Genomic DNA, 19,728 nt, shown 5'->3' with positions numbered 1-19,728 from the left:
CGCCTCGTGTATCTTTTTACACGCTTTTATTCAACTCAAATCTTGTAACTCAATTTTAACCCACTTCCCAATGTCGTATCGACTGTAAACTTGGTATACGTATGTCATACTGATGACAATACTATATTCTATCATTAAAATAAAAACAAATTTAAGCAATCTTTTTATATCTTATGTTCCGGCTTGGGTCTAATTGTCCATGCTCAACTTACGTTGGCTGTAAATAACCACAGCCCCTTACGTTATGGCAAGCTTTGGGGCCACTTCCTGGAGTCGTGGAGTTCTGCCATTACTCGTACGGTACATTTCATTAAAGCGTGTTTTTAAAAAAGTATTTTAAAATATTACTTATCTTCTAAGGCCACACACACAGGATTGTTATTGACGACTGCGTTGAGTTTGCTGTTGCTAATTGTGTACCACTGCCAATGCAGCAGCACAACTTTACTCAGTATAAGTGATTAAATTAATCCGTGCATTGTCCGACCACGTCACCGTCATCGCGCGACGGTGACGTCACTGCAGTGACGCCCCCTCGGTGTGCAACATCAAATGCACTCTTTGACTTTTAGGTAACATCTAAAGGCCTCAAGGGACCTCCTTTGCCAGTACCAAAATATAATAGGTTTTCCCCCTTTTTTCTGGCGACTTTTACAGGTGTTAAAACACCAAACTGAAACCTTTTACAACGAATGTCTGCGTTAACTGCAATACTTGTGGTCAGAATGCAAACAAAAAAATATGCATTGTCTTTGAAACTGATTGGTCCACACCAGAGACATCTTTCTTTTGAGCCTCGTCTCAAACGGTGTTAGACCAGAGAACGTCAAAAGGCGTATAGCCCAAAGACAATGCACTATCAGAGTAATGAGAGCTCGGGCTGAGCATCTACATCATGGGACCTCCTTTGCCAGTACCAAAATATGAGAATAGGTTTTCCCCTTTTTTCAGAGTATGTTTTTTGCTTGGCTCCTGAATGTGGCTCCTGACCATGCGGGTGTGGCAGTGGGGGGAGGGGGCTCCAATATCTTGTTTGCGTTCCCCAGTCTGTTAACTGGGGGGCAGTAGTCCACAAGGACAGCACTGCATACAGATAAGAGGGCCAATATAAAGTCAGGCGGAAATCAGAATTACATGAGACCCCCTAGCAGGCTCGCGGAGATTGAGCTGTGATTAAAAAACGGGTTTCTCAAGTGCATGGTCTCAGCCCGGTCACCAATGACTGCACAAAAAAAGCCGTCACTTTAAAATGTGGTCCTGCACATAAATTGGCAAAATTCCAAATATTGGTGTGACTGCAGTGCGACCAACGTCTCTCTCTGTCTAGCAGAGCGGATGGGAAAGTGCTGCCCTCTACTGTGTGAGGACCAGAGGTCACTTGAGATCTCAAGAGGTAGTTCTGTGATATTCGCTTTCGAATAGATTGTTCGTTTCAAAGCGCGATGCTGACGGCGTGATCGGGATACCATTGGGGAAAAGGACAAAATATATAAATCAGCATAGAACACGCAAAGCTCTTACCATGTATCCTGTTCACATGCAATATTTTATTTACTAAAATTATAATTTTAAGGGAAAATGTACTTTCCATTCTCACCCAGATCGATTGCTTTCTAGTAACTGCTTTTAAATTGCAAACATTTTCCTCGTGGCGTTAAGTTTGATGCTCACGGTGTTTCTAAATTAAATAATAATAGCCTGGTTGGGCACTGGAACAAGTGTCTCGGATAGTTTGAGGACCTTGACTTAAAGCTTTCGTTACTGCAGGAATTCATATTCTTGGGTCTTTCGGTAAAGTCATGTAGATAGATTCAAAGAAAATAACAAAAAATAAAAAAACTACGATGTTTCGATCGCAACACAAGCGTTCGTCATCAGGAAGAAAAAAGAGGGAGACAGCTGCTGAGGCAGACTGTTTTAAAGGTTTAAAAAAATGGGTGTAGCCCAAGGGTCATAAATGAAGTGGGCGGGGCTAGTGATGTTAACGTGAGAAATTAGCATGTAAATGAATGGATATTCAGACTACACAATCCGTAAAGCTATTACCCCAACCGTTGGGAAAGAACCATCTGAGGACCCAATCAAAACCATCACCTTGCCATACATAGCAGGGGTCACCAAAAAGATCTCCAAAATCATGAGCAAACACAAGATCCAGGTTCGATTTAACACAGTACATAAAATTCGTGATCTGATCCCATCTGTGAAGGATGTGATCCCTGATATGCAATACCCCGGCGTCTACAAACTAAGCTGTGTCTGTGGCAGTAGTTACATTGAGGAAACTAAGCAACATGTCTCGGACCATGTTCGTGAACATAAGGCAGATCTGCAACACGGTAGGACCAATACCTTGGCCGTGGCTGATCATTGTTTTAATGTGATGGGCTCACACGAAATTGAATTCTCTAAGACGAAGGTGTTTTTGCAAACCCACTGGCTATCAACAAAGATTCGTTCATGAAGCCATCCACATATACAGACACAACTTCAATCGAGAAGATGGGTATAAACTGAGTAATCATTGGAAGGACTTATCAACCAGTTTAACTCATAACTGGCTGTGATGTTCCCATCCTACCACTTTCCGATGTTAGTTGTTATTTTCGACTCTCTGACTTTACATTAACAGGTTAACTTTCCCACACTTAAACAGTCACCTTGCTCGACGTTGCTGCTCTGCGATCCTTCATTACCATGCTAACCTCTCACAGTAACATCACTAGCCTCGCCCACTTCGTTTATGACCCTTGGGCAACACCTATTTTAACCCTTTAAAACAGTTTGCCTCAGCAGCTGTCCCCCTCTTTTTTTCTTCCCGATGACGAACGCTTGTGTTGCGATCGAAACGTCGTAGTTTTTTGTTATTTTCTTGGAACCTATTTACGTGAATTTACCGAAAGACCCAAGAATATAGTTTGAGGACCATTAATTAGATTTAAAGTTTAATATTGTTATTTTAATTATTATTTTAAAGAGTATATATGTATTGATCTATTGTGATTCTTAAATATGTTATTGTTAATTTTATTGTTAGGTTAGTAATAATTAGTCTGCGCTCTCCAGTTGCCTGTGTGAAAAGTGGGCTAGGTTTTTGACCAATCCTGGCCAACCAGCTCAACAAACTTAACAAAATGAATTTGTAGCTACATAATAATAATAGTACCCGCAATGGATATTTCGATTCTTTGATCGGAAATAAGCAAAAATCATGCACATGCAGGGATTCTGTAAAGCTTCCCAACACGGGCTTGTCCGGTGTTTGAAGAGTGACATGGCAACGGTCGTCCCTCACACCAAGCGCACAGGAAGCAGAACGCCCTGCGAGTCCCGTCGAGCGCTTGTTTTTATTTCCAAATTTTAGGCAAAAACTTTGATCAATTTGGCCGTTTTTTTTCTCTCGAGGGCCTCAAGTCCCTCATAGCGACACAACTGTATGCTACAGTTTGGTTCTTATCGGATCATCTTTGCGAGAGCTAGAGCGTCTTCTCATTACGGACAGACGGAGGCAATGTATAAAGGCTTCACTACTACCCCCGGTCGGAAAGTGTTACTGAACGAGCACCAAATCATTTGCGGGGTTCCATCTTCCTTGCTTGCAATAGTCTTGCTCCGGTTTCCCGCTTGATCAACACGATTACCAGAATCAGATTAATCAACTGAGACGAGTCTCGGCAACAAGTGGAGTTATTCACTGTAACCGTCATTTACAGGAGCTAATCCACAGGCAGCTCCATATTTCTCTGATAAAGTCACCGCCCTTCGCCACTGAAATTCTTCCCTCAGCCGTTGTCTCCTTAGCGCCGTGCTGCTTGCTGCACGCTCAGGTCCCCGACACCTTCACTCTCCCCCACCGCCACTGTCCCCCTCAACCCCTGGAATGGCTTCTGTGAGATCACTTCCTTTATTTGCGCCATCACTTATTGTATTTCTGACATTACTTCTTTGATCCGTACCAGCGCTTCCTAAATCTCTGACATCACTTCCTGCACATCGGACATGGCTCCCTGTTCTGCCACCAAAATCGCTTCCGGCTTCACAACGGACGTCACCTTCCTGTTCTACGTCAGCATCGTCACCAAAATCGTCATCACCGTCGTCATCACCGTCGTCGTCGTCTTCGCCACCATCCTCCTGGTTGGTGTCCTTGCCGCCCGAATTTGCCTGGCCGCCACCTTTGTCACCGGGATTTGCGTTTGCACCGTCTCCGTCCGAATTGACGCCGCTGCTCTTCCTGCACGCGTCGCGTCGCAGCGCGTCGAGGCAGCGGGACAGGCGCGACGTGAAGGCGCCCACGTCCGCCTGCGTCATGCCGATGGCTGCAGCGGCGTTGAGGTAGGCGACGGGGTAGCAAGGCGAGTGCGACATGAAGCCGCGGAACTCGCGTCCGCCAACCGTCTGCGTCACCCCGCCCAGCGGGACCACTCTGCAGGGGGTGGAGGGGGGCGTTCGGGGACATGATGAGGGGGACGGAATGCACCCGGAGGCACATGGGGACACATGGCAACGGACAAATCTCAGGATGCATGGGGAGAGACACGAGATACATGGGGACAAACACACACACACAAGACACATGGATTCAACACTTAGGCTTTCGAGACCAATATTATCCATAATAATGTGTGATGTACATACAATTATGTATATTCTTTAGTTATTAGAAAAATAAAAATAAAGTGAATAAAAATATGAATGATAAAAAAAACAAAAAACATTAATGTAGACTGTAGCCTGGTTCTTACTCGGAGTGAGTGTACTGGCAGTCTATAATGTAGACTGTAGCGTGGTTTTTAAGCTTGGTGAGCATATTGGCATTCTATAATTATAGACTGCCAGTATGCTCACTCAGGTTAAGAACCAGGCTACAGTCTACATTATTGACTGCCAGTACACTCACTCAGTTTCATAACCATTGCTACAGTCTACATTATAGAATGCCAATACGCTCACCAAGCTTAAAAACCAGGCTACAGTCTACATTATAGACTGCCAGTACACTCACCGAGGTTAAGTACACTCACCGAGGTTAAGAGACACACGAGGAAAATTCATCGTCACGCAGCGGAAGCATCGTGTCTAACGAACCGGAGTCGATGAATCGATACAGGAAACTGCACCAACCTGGCGCCGGACACTTGTCTTGTGAACAGCATGGAGCCCAGCTGTGTCACAACAGCTGGAGGCAGGGAGCTCATGGACATCGCTATACACACGGACACACACACGGACACACACGGATACATATGGTCAAAAAGGTATACACACGAGCACACACAGACAGATACACCGGTACACATGGAGACACAGACGTACACATGGTTACACGTGTTGGGGAGCCGTGGTGCTCCTGACCCCATTTTGCCCCATGCAGACCTTAATAGATGCTCTCTAACAACTCACCCCCTACCGCCTATGCAGGATGCAAAAGAGATCTTTGTATTTATTTGTGTGTGTGCATGTGTGTACATATGTGTGTACCTGTGCACGTACACTCGTGTATGAATGTCCATGTGTTCGTACTTGCGTGTATGCACATCCATGTATCCATGCGTCACCCGTGTGTGTACCAATGTTTAATATTAGCACTGGGGAGACAAAGGCGGCTGGGCATAGAGCTGGCCACCCACCCCCTCATGTGTCATGTACGCCTTCACAGTTGCTACTCACTAACATCACTTTCCCCAACAGGGGATCTCTGTCTTGGTCCCAGTGTGTGCGTACCCAGGGATATGGGGTTGTGCGGTGTGTGTAGCAGCTTTTCTCCGTTCTCCAGGGCCAGCACTTTCATCTTGTTCTCCAGGTATGTGTACATTGCCTATACACGGACACACACACGTGTATATTTCCTACACATGGATGTTGAGATTTATGGGTGTGAAATTTAACACATCGGCTTTCGCGACCAATACCATCCGACACAGCCAACTAGTAAGGGTTGTCACGTAAACAGAACATGCCAATTTGTCACTAGGACAGCACACCGGTGTGTTATTTTACGGGGGAGAAATGTTGTGTTATTTTACGGGGTAGAAATGGTAAAAAAACTGTGTTTATTGAAAGAAAACGCATACTGACGTCTATCTGAATGCAGTCACACCATCACCCCGCACAGAAATCTGCTCTTATCAAGATGCTCATTCATCGAGCTAAGAAAGTGTCAGATTGTGACAGTCTGAGAAGTGAAATTCAACATGTTAAAGAAGCGCAGCAAATGAATGGTTACAATGATGCACAAATCAACAGGGCATTGAATACCCAAACCAAATCAAATAACAAGAGCATTGAAACTGCCCAAGTAATTAAAACGATCAAAATACATTGCGGGAGTAACTGATAAACTAGCCAGATGTTTGGAAAAACAAAACATCAGAGTCAGATTTGGCACGGTACATAAAATACAGAATTTCATATCTGGTACAAAATATGTATTACCGAAGCTATCAACAGAAGGTGTGTACAGGATTAACTGCACGTGTGGTAAATGTTATGTTGGGCAAACACGACGAATGATCAGCACGAGACTAAAATAACATCAGAGAAATATTAAATTCTCCCAAATGCAACTGCCAGCAGTAGCAGAACATGCGTTGCAACAAGGACACAATTGATTTTGATAATGTTGAAGTTTTGTGCAAAACTAGCTACTACTGACCAAGACTAATGAGAGAATCCATAGAAATTGAAAGAAATCTAATTAACTTTAACCGTTCAGATAGCTACCGTTTTAGTGCTGCGAGGAAGAGAATCATCAAAGAATACACGATTAAAATGCATGCCTACAAAAGGCAGCGTACTTCAATAGGGATTACCGGTGGTAGGGCTATTTTAATAAACACTAGACAGGAAGGGCAAGTTCAAAGGGCTCGCATAATACACATGCATCAGTAATCTCCCCCCCCCACATTGTGCAAGAGTGCAGAAGGGTGGTCAACACATCGATGCCGCTACATAAGGAACGAAACAGTAACACTTCTCCACAAATCTGTCTGTCGCCTGATGAAGCTAGTTGTAATTACTGGCGAAACGTCGTACTCGGTTTGTAAATGTTGTGGCTTGGCTCTCCAACACACCGGTGTGCTGTACTAGTGACAAATTGGCATGTTCTGTTTACGTGACAACCCTTACTAGTTGGCTGTGCCGGGTGGTTAATGACACATTTATATATTTACACGATCTAACCCAAAAACCTCGATTATGGGTGCGATATTGTTCGTCTAAATCTGTGCACAACCGATCTCTACGCGTGCGACTTGATGCACGCACGGGAAGTCCGAGCATCAAACCGCGCAACGAACCCGCAGACCTGAGTTAAATTCCTGGCCATGGCTAATATCAGTAGCAAGAGATAAATCTGAACCAGTCCTGGGGTTGGTGGGTGCCACCTCCCTCTCTCCCATCCTCTTCCCCTTCCCCACCGCGCTTCACCAGCCCGCACTGACCAGCGTTGTGAAGTACGGTCAAACAACCCCCGCGGCCGACACGGTGCGTCGAGGCTTTCATCCGGCAGCGGGGCGCACCTTGCGCTCCGCGAGGAGGCGTTTGTATCCACGCTGGCCCAGGGACAGCATGGTCATGAGGAAGTCCATCGACGGGGCGGCAGACGCACGGCCTGATGAGAAAAAACAAAGACGCGTGCAGTGTTCAGCGTGTAACGGACTTAATTTGCATGTGAATTAAGTTCAATTGGTAAACGCGGAAGACGCAGTGTGGTGGGTCATGAAGATTTAAATTGCTAAATCTTTGACCCTAGAGTTATCGATTGAAGTAACGGAACAGAGCAGATGAGACAGGCAGTGAGATCGTGAACAGTAAACAGAATCGTGCATTCGATTTTCATATTAAAACAATTTATGCAGCATGATTAGCATGGTTGGCTATGTACAGTGTGTAAAATAATTCCAAAATACATACAAATGTAGTGACTATGAATGTCACTGTGTGGTGTCGTCCTTGCGAGGCCACGGCGGATAATATGTTGTCATTATGTGCAGCCCGGTTACTGGGTATAGTACCAGGCCTAGCAGGACTTGGGTGAGCGCTCGTTAGCGCGGAGACACCACGTACAGTGTGCGGTGCGGGCTCCCGGTGAGGGAGCGAGAGAGAGTGTCAGCCAGCCAGGGTTACGTTGGGGCATGATACGCTGGTTGACCTGCCGACACGTGACCGGATAATATTGGAGGGGGGCCACCGGTGGACGGGGGCCGCTGGGTGGTCACGTGGTATAGAAGAGCTCTCGGGAGCCTTCGGGAAAGGGCCAGAGAGATCGAGAAGGTGGGCGGGGCGAGAGGCGGAGCCAGCCCCAGCCCGGGCCGATATAACGGGGGCCCCGTGTGGGGCTCTGGGTTCTTGACTGTTGGTGAGTGTAGATCCACGTCGGGTTGAAGAAGCCTCTAGCCACGCGGTCCGGGACCCAGCTTGTGGTCTGGACCGGGATAGCGGGACCGTGTCTAGTTCTGCCGTAGCGTGGTTAGATGGGTGCTCAACTCCCGAGTATAGGTTATGTTATGTTGAGTTGATGTAATAAATAGTGTTGCTCCCAAGACAACGTCTGCGACTCAGTTGGACTCACTACACAAAGACAAAGATCTCCTGTATAGTCTTAACACAATGTTGGAGAAAATGCTGTGAGTAGCAACTATGAAGGCCGGCATGGCACACGAGGGGGTAGTTGGCCAGCACCACGCCTGGCTGCCTTTGTCTCCCGAGTGGCGAATGTTTACACACCACACCAGGTACTCATTTGAGGCTGAGTCAACCTATGGGAGGCCCAGGACCTGTATAAATAATGGTTTTAGTAGTGAGCAGGAATTTAACTCAGGTTGCTGGGTTCAAAGTGCAGAGCGATAACCACAACACGACCGCTCCCCATACACACTCACACACATTCACTCACTCATATACACACACTCACTCACTTACTCACAAAAACAACAAAGATCCCCCAAATAGCCTTACCAGATTTTGGGTCAGGTGCCACCCACTCACACACTCACTCACACACTCACCCACCTCTTCTCTAGCCCGTGCTACGCCTGCGGAACTCACGGTGCACATGCACATGGCGCAGACACACGCAGACACACGCATGCATATGCATGCACATGCGCGCATGTGTGCACATTGTAGCTGCGTACCTGGGTAGGTCTTGCCGATGTCAGCGATGAGGTCGCGGTTGAAGCCAGCGATGATGGCGCCTCCCACTGGCACCATGAAGTTCTTATCCAGACTCTGCACAAACACGTCCACCCGGCCAACACGCGCAGCCTGCACACAGACAAATATCCCCTCTATAGCCTCAACAGACTGTTGGGGCTAGTGCTGTTAGTACCTATGAAGGCCGGCATGGCACACGAGGGGGTTGGTTCGCCAGCGCCATGCCCAGCCGCCTTTGTCTCCCCAGTGGCGAAGTTTCCACACATCGCACCGGGTACTCATATGAGGCTGAGTCGACCTAGGGGAGGCCCAGGACTGGTTCAGATAATCGTCACTGGTATTGGCCGTGAGCGGGAATCGAACTCGGGTCGCTGGGTTCAGAGTGTAACGCGCTACACTTCTGCAACCGCACACACAAGCACACACAGACAAAGATCCCCTGTGTAGCCTATACAGGCAGTCGGGGCAAGTGCTGTTCGCGAGCACCTATGAAGGCCGGCATGGTACACCTATGAAGGGGTGGTGTAAGCAGCACCGCGTTCGACCACCTTTGTATCCCCAGAGTCTGGACCAAACTAGAGAAGGCCCAGGACTGGGTTCAGATATTTGCCACCGATGTTGGCCGTGAGCGGAAATCATAGCGCAGTGCGTTAACCACTGCCCCGCCACTCACCGCACAGGCACAAATGTAAATGTATGTACATGATGAGGTGGGCGAAGAGATGCAGTTATTTGCTGGATGAAGAGAGTGAAAAGGTGAGTGAGGAGGTGAGCGAGGAGGAAGAGTCACCTGCTGGAAGAGGTGAGTGAGGTGAGCGAGGAGTCACCTGCTGGATGAGGTGCATGCACTTGCTGCTCTGCACTCCGTACGCGTTGTTGACGACGTGCGGGATTCCGTGTCGCTTGCAGATCTCAGCGATTTCCTCCAAACTGATGCAGCAACCACACCCATCATCAACCACCATCATCATCAACATCAACTTCCTTATCATCGACATCATAGTCATCAACATCATTGTCATCAACGAAAATCATCACTAATAAAGGTTTTATGGCAATCGCCATGAGGCTGGTTATAATCACAAGTGTAAAACGTCATGCTCGAATTGTAAATGTTGTGGGTTTACTCTCCAACACACTGGTGTGCTGAACTCGCAACTTATTTGTATGTTTTGTTCACGTGACAAACCTTACTTATTGGCTGTATTGGGTGATGGCGGGTTTAACGACACATTTACGCAATCTAACCCAAAGAAACCCCCTTTATTATGGATATTGGTCGCGAAAGCCTACTACGTATTAAACAAAATCATCACTATCAAAGATCGTCATCATCGTCAATATCATCATTGCACATCATCGTCAATGTGCACAGGTTGGGACCATCGTAGTGAGTGTGGAGACAAGTGAGACAGAACAGCTCACGGCTAGAAGAGACGGAGAGGCAGCCAGAGGGGGTAACGCGTCCGAGAGAGGAAATCTGATGACAGTCACGATGATGATGATGCTGCTGCTGATGATGGTGTTGCTGTTGATGATGATGATGCTGCTACTCATGATGCTGCTGATGCTGCTGCTGATGCTGCTGCTGATGCTACGTACCGGTCGGGAGTGCGTGGGGCGAAGCAGGAGGTGGTGGAGTGGACACACAGAATGTTCTCTGCCCCTAACTCCACCACGGCCGCCTCTAGTGCCCCGAGGTCTGTGCGCAGCTCGTCCCCCTCTAGCAGGTTCTCCAGCACCACGGGCTCCAGACCTCGCCAAAGACAAAAGATCCCCCGTATAACCTTAACAGACTGTTGGGGCAAGTGCTGTTAGCGAGCGGCACCTGTGAAGGCTGGAACGGCACATGACGGAGCGGTGTGGCCAGCAACGTGCCCGTCCGCCTTTGTCTCCAGAGTGGCGATGTTTTTAACACATTGCATTGGGTACTCATTTGAAGCTGAGTCGACCTAGGGGGGGGCAGGACCGGTTCAAATAAATGGTACTGGTGCTGACTGTTAATGGGAATCGAAATGGGGCCGCCGGGTTTGAAGCGAAGTGCATTAACCACGTTGACACCACCCTCCCCATACACAGACACGCACACATTTCCATGTAGCCCACACACAGCTGGGGTAGGTGCTGTTAGCAAGTTGCATCTGTGGAGGCCGGCATGGTGCACCAACTATGGAGGGGACGGTGTGGCCACCACCACCTGCGGCCACCTTTGTCTCCATAAAGCAAATAATTAATTACACCCTCACTCGCCACTACACCCCACCCAGCCCCCGTGGCCCTTCCTGGCCCTCACCAGCCCTCGCCGGCCTTTGCTAGTACAAAGCACAGCCCTCACCAGCACACATCACGGCCCTCACCCGGCACACAGCACGGCCTTCACCCGGCACACAGCACGGCCCTCACCGGCACACAGCATGGCCTTGTAGCAGGACTTCTGGTCGATGCGTGGCCAGAGCACGTAGCGAGCGGAGCGGCGGTGCGATCGCAGCGCTGTGAAGCTCAGCGAGAGCGCCATGCCCGTGGCAACCGGCACCACGAAGCATGCGCTCGCACTGCGTACACCTACACACGCACGCACACATGCACGCACACACAAACACAGGCACGCACACAAGCACATGCATGCACACCTCCGCACAATACAAAGACAAACACGCACACTTGCATGGACACACACGCACGGACACACAGACGTGCACAGATATACACACAAGTGCACACACACACGCACACACATGTATGCACACACACGCACACACATGTATGTACAAGCACGCACAAACAAGCACACACATACACACGAATGCACACACACAGAAGCCCACATACACACGCACACACAAGCGCACAGATGTATAATAATTGTGTAGTGACTGTGAATTTCACTGTTTGGTGCAGGGCTTGTGAGGCCACGGTGGATAATATGTTGTCATTATGTGCAGCCCGGTACCAGCCCTAGCGGGGCTTGGGTGAGCGCTGGTTAGCGCAGAGGCACCACGTACTGTGTGCGGTGCGGGCTCCCGGTGAGGGAGCGAGAGTGTTAGCCAGCCAGGGTTACGTTCGGGCATGATACGCTGGTTGACCTGCCGACACGTGACCGGATGATATTGGAGGGGGGCCACCGATGGACGGGGCCGCTGGGTGGTCACGTGGTATAGAGGAACTCTCGGGAGCCTTCAGGAAAGAGCTCGAGAGATCTAGAAGGTGGGCGGGGCGATGGGCGGAGCTAGCCCCAACCCGGGCCGATATAACGGGCCCCGTGAGGGGCTCGGGGTTCTTCGGGTTGTTGGTGAAGAAGATCCATGTCGGGTTGAAGAAGCCTCTAGCCACACAGTCAGGGACCCAGCTCGTGGTCCAGACCGGGATAGCGGGACCGTGTATAGTTCTGCCGTAGCGTGGTTAGATGGGCGTTCAACACCCGAGTGTAGGTTACATTATGTTGTGTTGAGTTGATGTAATAGTCTTGCTCCCAAAACAATGTCTGCGACTCAGTTGGACTCACTACAATTGTAATAATTTAGCACACTTTCTATTGGCGCTATTATTCTGATAGCACTAGTCTAAAAGGAAGATGCTGCTGCGCTCCACAGACACAGGCTGTAGTAGTTTTACAGTAGGGGGTAATGTTGCTTCGTGTAAAGGGTAATTTTTCAAATTTTGAAAAAAATTCAACCATGACACCAGCACACAATGGCCTCGTTTTACATGATGTCACACATGATCTTTAACGTCCACTGTGAAGCAGAAGGCGTATGGTGATATTACAGTAAATACAGTCTGTTCTCCTATATTGCAGTAGTAGTTGCGTTCCTGACGAACACCGCGTTAAAATAAATAATATGTAACATGGGGTAAAGCACCATCTGCGACGACACGCGAGCAGTGTACGCAGGCGGAATAAATACTGAGGAGTGTGGGTAGCATCTAGAAGCATCAAGCAGCAACCTGCCTTGTGTGATGCTACGCCGAGGCAGCTGTACGACAGCTTGTTCCTACTCGCGCGACGTAGTTCTGTTCATTATAAAAAATGTGTTCCTTATTACATTCATGGTGTAAAAATTCTATTTGCGTTATGAAAACACGTGGCATTATAGGATAACTTAATGAATGCACATCGCAGTATTAACCGGGGTGGCCTGCGGGATTGGAACCACGAACCTCTGCAATAAGTGGCCAACGAGCTACCGCTGGGCGACGTCATCGTGTACACAGATATATACACACATGGGTGCAATGGAAAAATATGGACACATACACAGGGGGTGAACAGACTTATGCATTGGTGAACACCATTGGGGGATCGTGTGGATACACACACACAGCCTGTGTATGTGTATTGATGTATGTGTGTGTGTGGGTATGTACAGCATACCCACACACACACAGTAGGGGGCACAGGTGGTGCATCAGCCGTTCATGTCGGTCATCTCAGTCAGTCGACCCGTGGCACCTGGGTTTGCCCCGTGACCTCCTGCCAGCGGGTGTTCGACACTTCACGTGGCCTCAAGGTGCACACGGCCTGCCACAAGCGTCGTGGTGACGTCACCACCACTTAGTGGCGAATGGCGGTTGTTGTTGATGTGCAGCATATCCATGTATATGTAATGGTTAGCGTGCTGCACTACGATCCCGGCGACCCGAGTTCGATTCCTGCTCACAGCCAACACCAGTGACAATTATCTGAACCGGTCCTGGGCCTCGACTCAGCCTCAAATGAGGACATAGTGTGATGTGTAAACATCACCACTCGGGAGACAAAGGCGACCGGGCGTGGTGCTGGCCACCCACCCCCTCGTGTGCGGTTCCAGCCTTCAAAGGCACTCGCGAACAGCACTTGACCCAACAGCCTGTGTAGGATACACGGGGGATCTTTGTTGTTGTACGCACACATGTCCACACCTCACTCACCGCTGGTCCTTATCACGTCCAGGGCGACTGAGTTTGCCAGTTTGCTGAGAAGACTTGAGCCGGCTGCTTTGGGCTGCACAGCTGTGATGTCACCTGACCTCCCGATGCCATGGATCATCCTTGTCACACACACACACACAAATATACAACGATCCCCCAATGTGACCCTGAACATGCTGTTGGGGCAAGTTCTCTTAACGCGCGCCTATTATTAAGGTCGGAGCAGCATACAAGGGGGTGGTTGACCAGCACTGTGCCCGGCCGCCATTGTCTCACCAGGTCCTCATTTAAGGTTGAGTCGACCTAGCAGAGGCCCAAGTCCAGTTCAGATATTCGTCACTGAAGTTGGTTGTTGTGAGCGGGAATCAAACTCGGGCGACTGGGTTCGGAGCACAGTGCGCCAACTAATGCTCCCCATACACAAACCTACACCAGGGTTTCCCAGACTCCAGCCCTTGAGACCCACGACCGCGCTACGTCTTTCTGCGTTCACAAATTTACTCTTTCCCATTCAAATACAAGTTAACTCGTTCCACGCTGCATGCACCTGATGACTGTTAAACAAATCCCACGTGACGTGCTGTTGTAAACTCAGAATCAGAATCTTTAGTAGGGGCGGGTGGTCAGAAAGTTACATCAACAATACAAAAGATGATATGAGTGCAAGATAGACAAAAGGTAAGCAAGTCACAAAAAATAAATAAAGTATAGATAAAGTACAAATTGCACAAGAATATAAATTCCTTGAGATGTTTTAACACCAAATGCAAGATAGGTGCAAGGCACCACACCAAGACATGACAGTCCCTGAATTACATTGAAGATTAAAACTGACCTATCGTTCACGTACGTGTGTCTGTATGCGTGTCCGGGCCAGGTTGCTGACCACCCACCCCCTCGTGTGACGTGCCGGCCTTCATAGGTGCTCGCTAACAGCATTTGCCCCTAGTCTGTTTAAGTTACATTGGGGATATTTGTCTTTGAGTGCGGTTCACCTGTAATGTCTTTTGGCCACAAGAGCACAAACCACACGGCCCTCACGCTCCCCAACGCCGCAGTTTCCCAAGAAGTTGTTGGAGTCCATGATGGACAGCTCCTGCAGCAGCAGCTCGATCGTCTGGTCCTCCCAGCCTTCCTCTGGCAGCTTACGCTGTGCATGACAAAGGCAAAAATCCCCCGTATAGCCTTAAGACTATTGGGGTAAATGATGTTAGCGAGCACCTATGAAGGCTGGCACGCTACACGAGGGGGTGTGTGGCCAGCACAATGCCCGGCTGCCTTTGTCTCCTTAGTGGCAAGATTTACACATCGCACCTGGTACTCATTTGAGGCTCAGTCGAACCAGGGGAGGCCCATGACCAGTTCAGATAATCGTCACTGGTGTTGGCTTTGAACGGGAATCGAACTTGGGTCGCCACATATACATGGATAGGCTGTGCATACCCACACACATACATACAAAGACACATTCTGATTTCTATTTTGAGTGCACGACGTGATACAGTGGAAGCACCTACTCTCATGTGTTCTACTGCCATTTCTCACTGCAAAAATGTAACTTGAGGTCTTATTCAAAGATTCACGATGTTTGCGGCCGCCGTGCGACCTCCGTGCCAAAAGCACCCCCATAGCCTCCTTCGTCGCTCGCTGACCCCGTCTCCCGTGTGCCACACCTTCTCAAGCAGCACGCGCACGACCTTCTCGTGCGCGCGCCGTGCCTCGTGGCCCTGGCGTGCGTATGATGCCGGCACCACACCCTCGCACAGTGCCGCGTTCACCTCGTTCATCCTGGGGAGATACGCGCGGAGCGGCCCGCGAAAACGATTCTCAACTGTGCATGGGTTTAACGAAGTACAGTTAAACCGCTAAAAACAAACATCCTGGGGAGAAACACGCGAAACGACCCGCCAACCCGATTCTCAACTGTTGCATGGGTTTAACAATGTACAGTTAAACCGCTCAATCAATGAATCAAACATTTATTTATTACTTCATTTCAATAGATATTGATCCAACCGTTCATGGATCCACCTATTCATTCATCTATGCATCACTGAATATTCATTAATTCATCCATTGTTTCAGCTATTCATTACTTTGACTATGTATGAATTCAATCATGCATCAATTCAACTATTCGTCATTCTAGCCATTCACTGATTCAAACATTCATTGATTCAAATATTTGTAATGACAGGGTGACACCTGCTGGCCTGGAAGGGGAATCACGGGTATGGGCACGGTTAAGTAACAACTAATCAGAGAGGGGGGTGTATTTGGGGCAAAGGTATAAGGTGGGGCTAGCTGAGATACTCCGGGAACCTGCTCGAAGGCTCCATGAGAGAGCATGGCCGGAGGCGGGACCTAGCCACGCCTGGGGGGATAGAAGGGGGAGCGAACCCGGGGCTCGGGGCTCATGTGTGGGGTCTTGGGTCCTGGCTGCGTCGCTGCTCACCGACATCTCTCTCTGTCGTCCGGCCACGTGGAAGATCTCCTCCGTGGTTTCCATCGCCGTCATTGTCACGCCGCTAGCCAGCGGCGTAGCCGAGTGAGGGCGATGGGACCACGCCGAGTGATCGGCTGTGTGTAGCCAGTAGAGACGTTAATATCTAGTGTTGTACTAAGTGTGAGAAAGAATAAGTGTTGGCCTGTGTTGTGCCCAGTGTGAGTAATAAAGAAGTATCCTCTACACGACGTGTCGCGGAAGTTGCTCATTACATATTTATAAATTTGACCATTCATTCAACCGTTTACTTTACCCTTCATCAATTCAACTATAGTCAACCAATCATTGATTCAACTGTTTATTGATTCAACCATTCACTGATCCAAAACAGTAATTGAAGTGAATATAATTTCAGTTAATTAAATTGTTCATGAATGTAAGCATGCATTGATTAGTCAATTTAATGATTGACTCAACAAATAACTGAGTCATAAATTTAACTATTCACAGATTCAACAATATATCAATTCAACTAAAGGGCCGTCCATAAATGACGTCACGCGATTTTTGACCCCCCCCCTCCTCGTCACACGACATCACAAAAAGTCAGACCCCCCTCAAATTTGACGTCACAAAGCTCTGCTCCCCTCCCCAAAAAGAAAACATGCTTCAAATAGCTTTAAACTATTGTCATCGTAGTGTGTATTTAATGTGCCGCTACACTCTGGTGTTGTAGGAGAAAACATTTATTAAAAAGTCTATTTAATTAAGTAGAACGTGTTGTTTATATTTATTTAAAGTTGTGCATTTTGATGTGACGTCACATTTCTCACCCCCCCCCCCCCGTCACACATGGTCACAAATGTCTGACCCCCCCCCCTCCTAGGTGCGTGACGCCATTTATGGACGGCCCCTAATTTACCCAACGATGCATTAATTTGTGATATCAATTCAACCATTCCACCAATTCAACCAATCGCTCCTTCAGAAATTCTCCAGTTAACTGATTCAACAATGTGTTTCTTCTAGATTTGAAGCTTTCGTGACTGCAAGGATTCATACTCTTAGGTTTTTTCGGTAAAGTCACGTAGGAAAATAATAATAAAATAAAAGAATAAATGAAATTAACTCAATGAAATCACAATTGAGTTATTTTCCTTTATTTTTATTTTATTATTTTTTACCTACGTGACTTTACCGAAAAAACCTAAGAGAATGTGTTGCTTACTCAATTAATGCATTCAAGGAATACAAATGTTGATTAAACAGGTCCCGTAATATAGTGCATCGTCTTTGTACTGTTCGTCTTTTGGCGTTCTCTGGTCTGACACTGTAGAGACAGGCCATAAAGAATGCTGTCTCTGGTACAGGCCATTCAGTTTCAAAGGCAATGCATACGTTATCAGGGCATGTTTGTTTGCATGTTCACCACAAGTACGTGTCGTTAATGCAGACTTGATTGCTTGCAAAAGGTATCTATTTGGGTTGTTACATCTTAACACCTGTTTTATTATCAAAAAGGGTAAAACCCTATTCTTATGTTTCATTGATTGATTTAACAATTGGCTTAGCAGATGATTCTCTACAGTATGCCTTGGGTGTCCATTGAATCAATTTAGTGTGCACTGTGCAGTGTCACTGCAACCTGGACCGAGTACAGTACTGCGACTACATTCATTTGAATGTTTACATGTACAGTGCATCTCCTGTATGTCAATCAACTGGTTGATGACCGCTTCCCTTCACCGTGCAAGACGACGGGGTGTCCTCACCATACTTCACCACGCTGGCCTGTGCGGGTCGGTGAAGGTGGGGAGCATAGATGTAGGTGCACAGTACCGTACAATTTTACTGCCTTGGGCTCTGCTGCTCATCACGTGGCCCCGCAGCAGCAGCCTATAGGATCCTGTCCGTGCACGGTGGTCGCCCACCCAAACGCTATCCAGGCTCAAAATTCCGCTTAGCTTCCCAGATGTGACATTGCAGGTGATTTGGCCAATGTGCACGCTCTTCCTTCCGATATTATGAAACCACTGCAGCTATGCGCAGTTTTGTGTTGAGATGTCCTTCCCCCGCACCTCCGATTAGCACGTTTGGCTACGTACGGTGCGAAAGAAGTTCAACATACGCACACACGAACGCGTGTTGCGCCGAGTTTGGCATCAGCACTGACGGACACGGCAAGGCGGGAGTGGCGTTAACCTCCCCGTCCTCGCGTGTGCCGTTCTTTAGAGCTGCTCGCTAACAACACTTGCGCCCACAGGCTTGTGCAGGCTATGTGGGGGGGCATGTACACCGGGTTGGATGTAACCCATGTGGGGGGCATGTACACGGACTGGAACAATTGTGGCATCAGAGGACCACCGCGCTCCCCACCCCCCCCCCTTTGGGCCTCCTCGTCCCGCCGCGCAGGGCTCGCCTCTGCTGGCCGGGATTTTATCCGAGCGCCGTTCCTACCCCGAAGAGCCTCTTACCTGCTCGCTCAGGGCCGCGATATTTAGCGAATGAAGGACGTGAAAGCGCCTTCAAGCCGCGACGTGGTGCCAATGTCTTTTAGTTGTTTATTTTTGAAAGTTGTGATTTCAAAAGAGTAAACGACGTTTAAATCGACGAGTTTAAGCCGACACCGCGAGGTGACGTCGGCTCAGCTTGCGGGGATCACGTGATCGCGGCGGGGGCGAAGGTCACGTGCTGATTTGTACACGAGGTCACGTGCGTGTACACGTGTTTAAAGACAATAGGGGGCACACGTGGTGTATTCGGCCCAGTCAGCTCAGTCATCCACAAAAAGGTTTTTTTTTTGGGTGAGGTCGCGTAAATATAAATGTGTCGTTAAACTCGCCACACCCGACAGCTAATTAGTCAGGTTTGTCACGTAAACAACATGCCAAATCGTTACTAGTACAGCAACACACCGGTGTTGGAGCACAAATCCACAACATTTACACCTCAGTCAGTCGACCCATGGTACCTGGGTCTGTTCCGTAACCTCCTGCCAGCGGGCGTTCGACACTTCATGTGGCCTTAACGTGCACCTAGCCTGGCACAGGCGCCGTGGTAACGTCACCGCCATTTAGTGGTGAATGGTGGTTGTTGTGACGATTATCTGAACCGGTCACGGGCCTCTCCTCGGTCGATGGCCTCAAATGATTACCTGGTGTTTTGTAAACATCGCCAACTGGGGAGACAAAGGCGGCCGGGCGTGGTTCTGGTCATCC

The 19,728-nt window shown here is 48.5% G+C and overlaps 1 protein-coding gene across 2 annotated transcripts; it reads right to left on the bottom strand.

Annotated features, from left to right (window-relative positions):
- Positions 1-1,527: 1,527 nt before the first annotated feature.
- On the bottom strand, positions 1,528-19,174 carry SEPSECS (Sep (O-phosphoserine) tRNA:Sec (selenocysteine) tRNA synthase). Of its 2 annotated transcripts, none has more exons than XM_078869235.1 (12): positions 18,985-19,174; positions 15,738-15,852; positions 15,060-15,214; positions 14,065-14,183; positions 11,560-11,718; positions 10,759-10,912; positions 9,984-10,086; positions 9,138-9,267; positions 7,521-7,612; positions 5,725-5,818; positions 5,125-5,206; positions 1,528-4,426 (listed from the first exon to the last, which is right to left on the bottom strand). In XM_078869235.1, the coding sequence occupies exons 2-12, from the start codon at positions 15,849-15,851 to the stop codon at positions 3,841-3,843; spliced, it is 1,788 nt and encodes a 595-aa protein (XP_078725361.1). In that variant the 5' UTR covers position 15,852; positions 18,985-19,174; the 3' UTR covers positions 1,528-3,840. The 2 variants fall into 2 exon arrangements, with proteins under 2 accessions (XP_078725361.1, XP_078725362.1); XM_078869236.1 differs by lacking the exon at positions 18,985-19,174 and adding an exon at positions 16,520-16,818.
- Positions 19,175-19,728: the final 554 nt, after the last annotated feature.

The sequence above is a fragment of the Lampetra fluviatilis genome, chromosome 27 (assembly GCF_964198595.1).
Source record: "Lampetra fluviatilis chromosome 27, kcLamFluv1.1, whole genome shotgun sequence".
Lineage (NCBI taxonomy): Eukaryota > Metazoa > Chordata > Hyperoartia > Petromyzontiformes > Petromyzontidae > Lampetra > Lampetra fluviatilis.
Note: the sequence above shows the minus strand (reverse complement) of the source record. Positions and strands in the feature narration are given on the sequence as shown.

Excerpts from the sequence above, each read along its gene's own strand:
- SEPSECS (XM_078869235.1), bottom strand. The coding sequence starts at position 15,851 with ATGAACGAGGTGAACGCGGCACTGTGCGAGGGTGTGGTGCCGGCATCA. Across the intron at positions 9,268-9,983 it reads GCATGCACCTCATCCAGCAG|GCTGCGCGTGTTGGCCGGGT; the intron begins GTGACTCCTCGC and ends GTCTGTGTGCAG. Across the intron at positions 7,613-9,137 it reads CATCGGCAAGACCTACCCAG|GCCGTGCGTCTGCCGCCCCG; the intron begins GTACGCAGCTAC and ends TTTTCTCATCAG.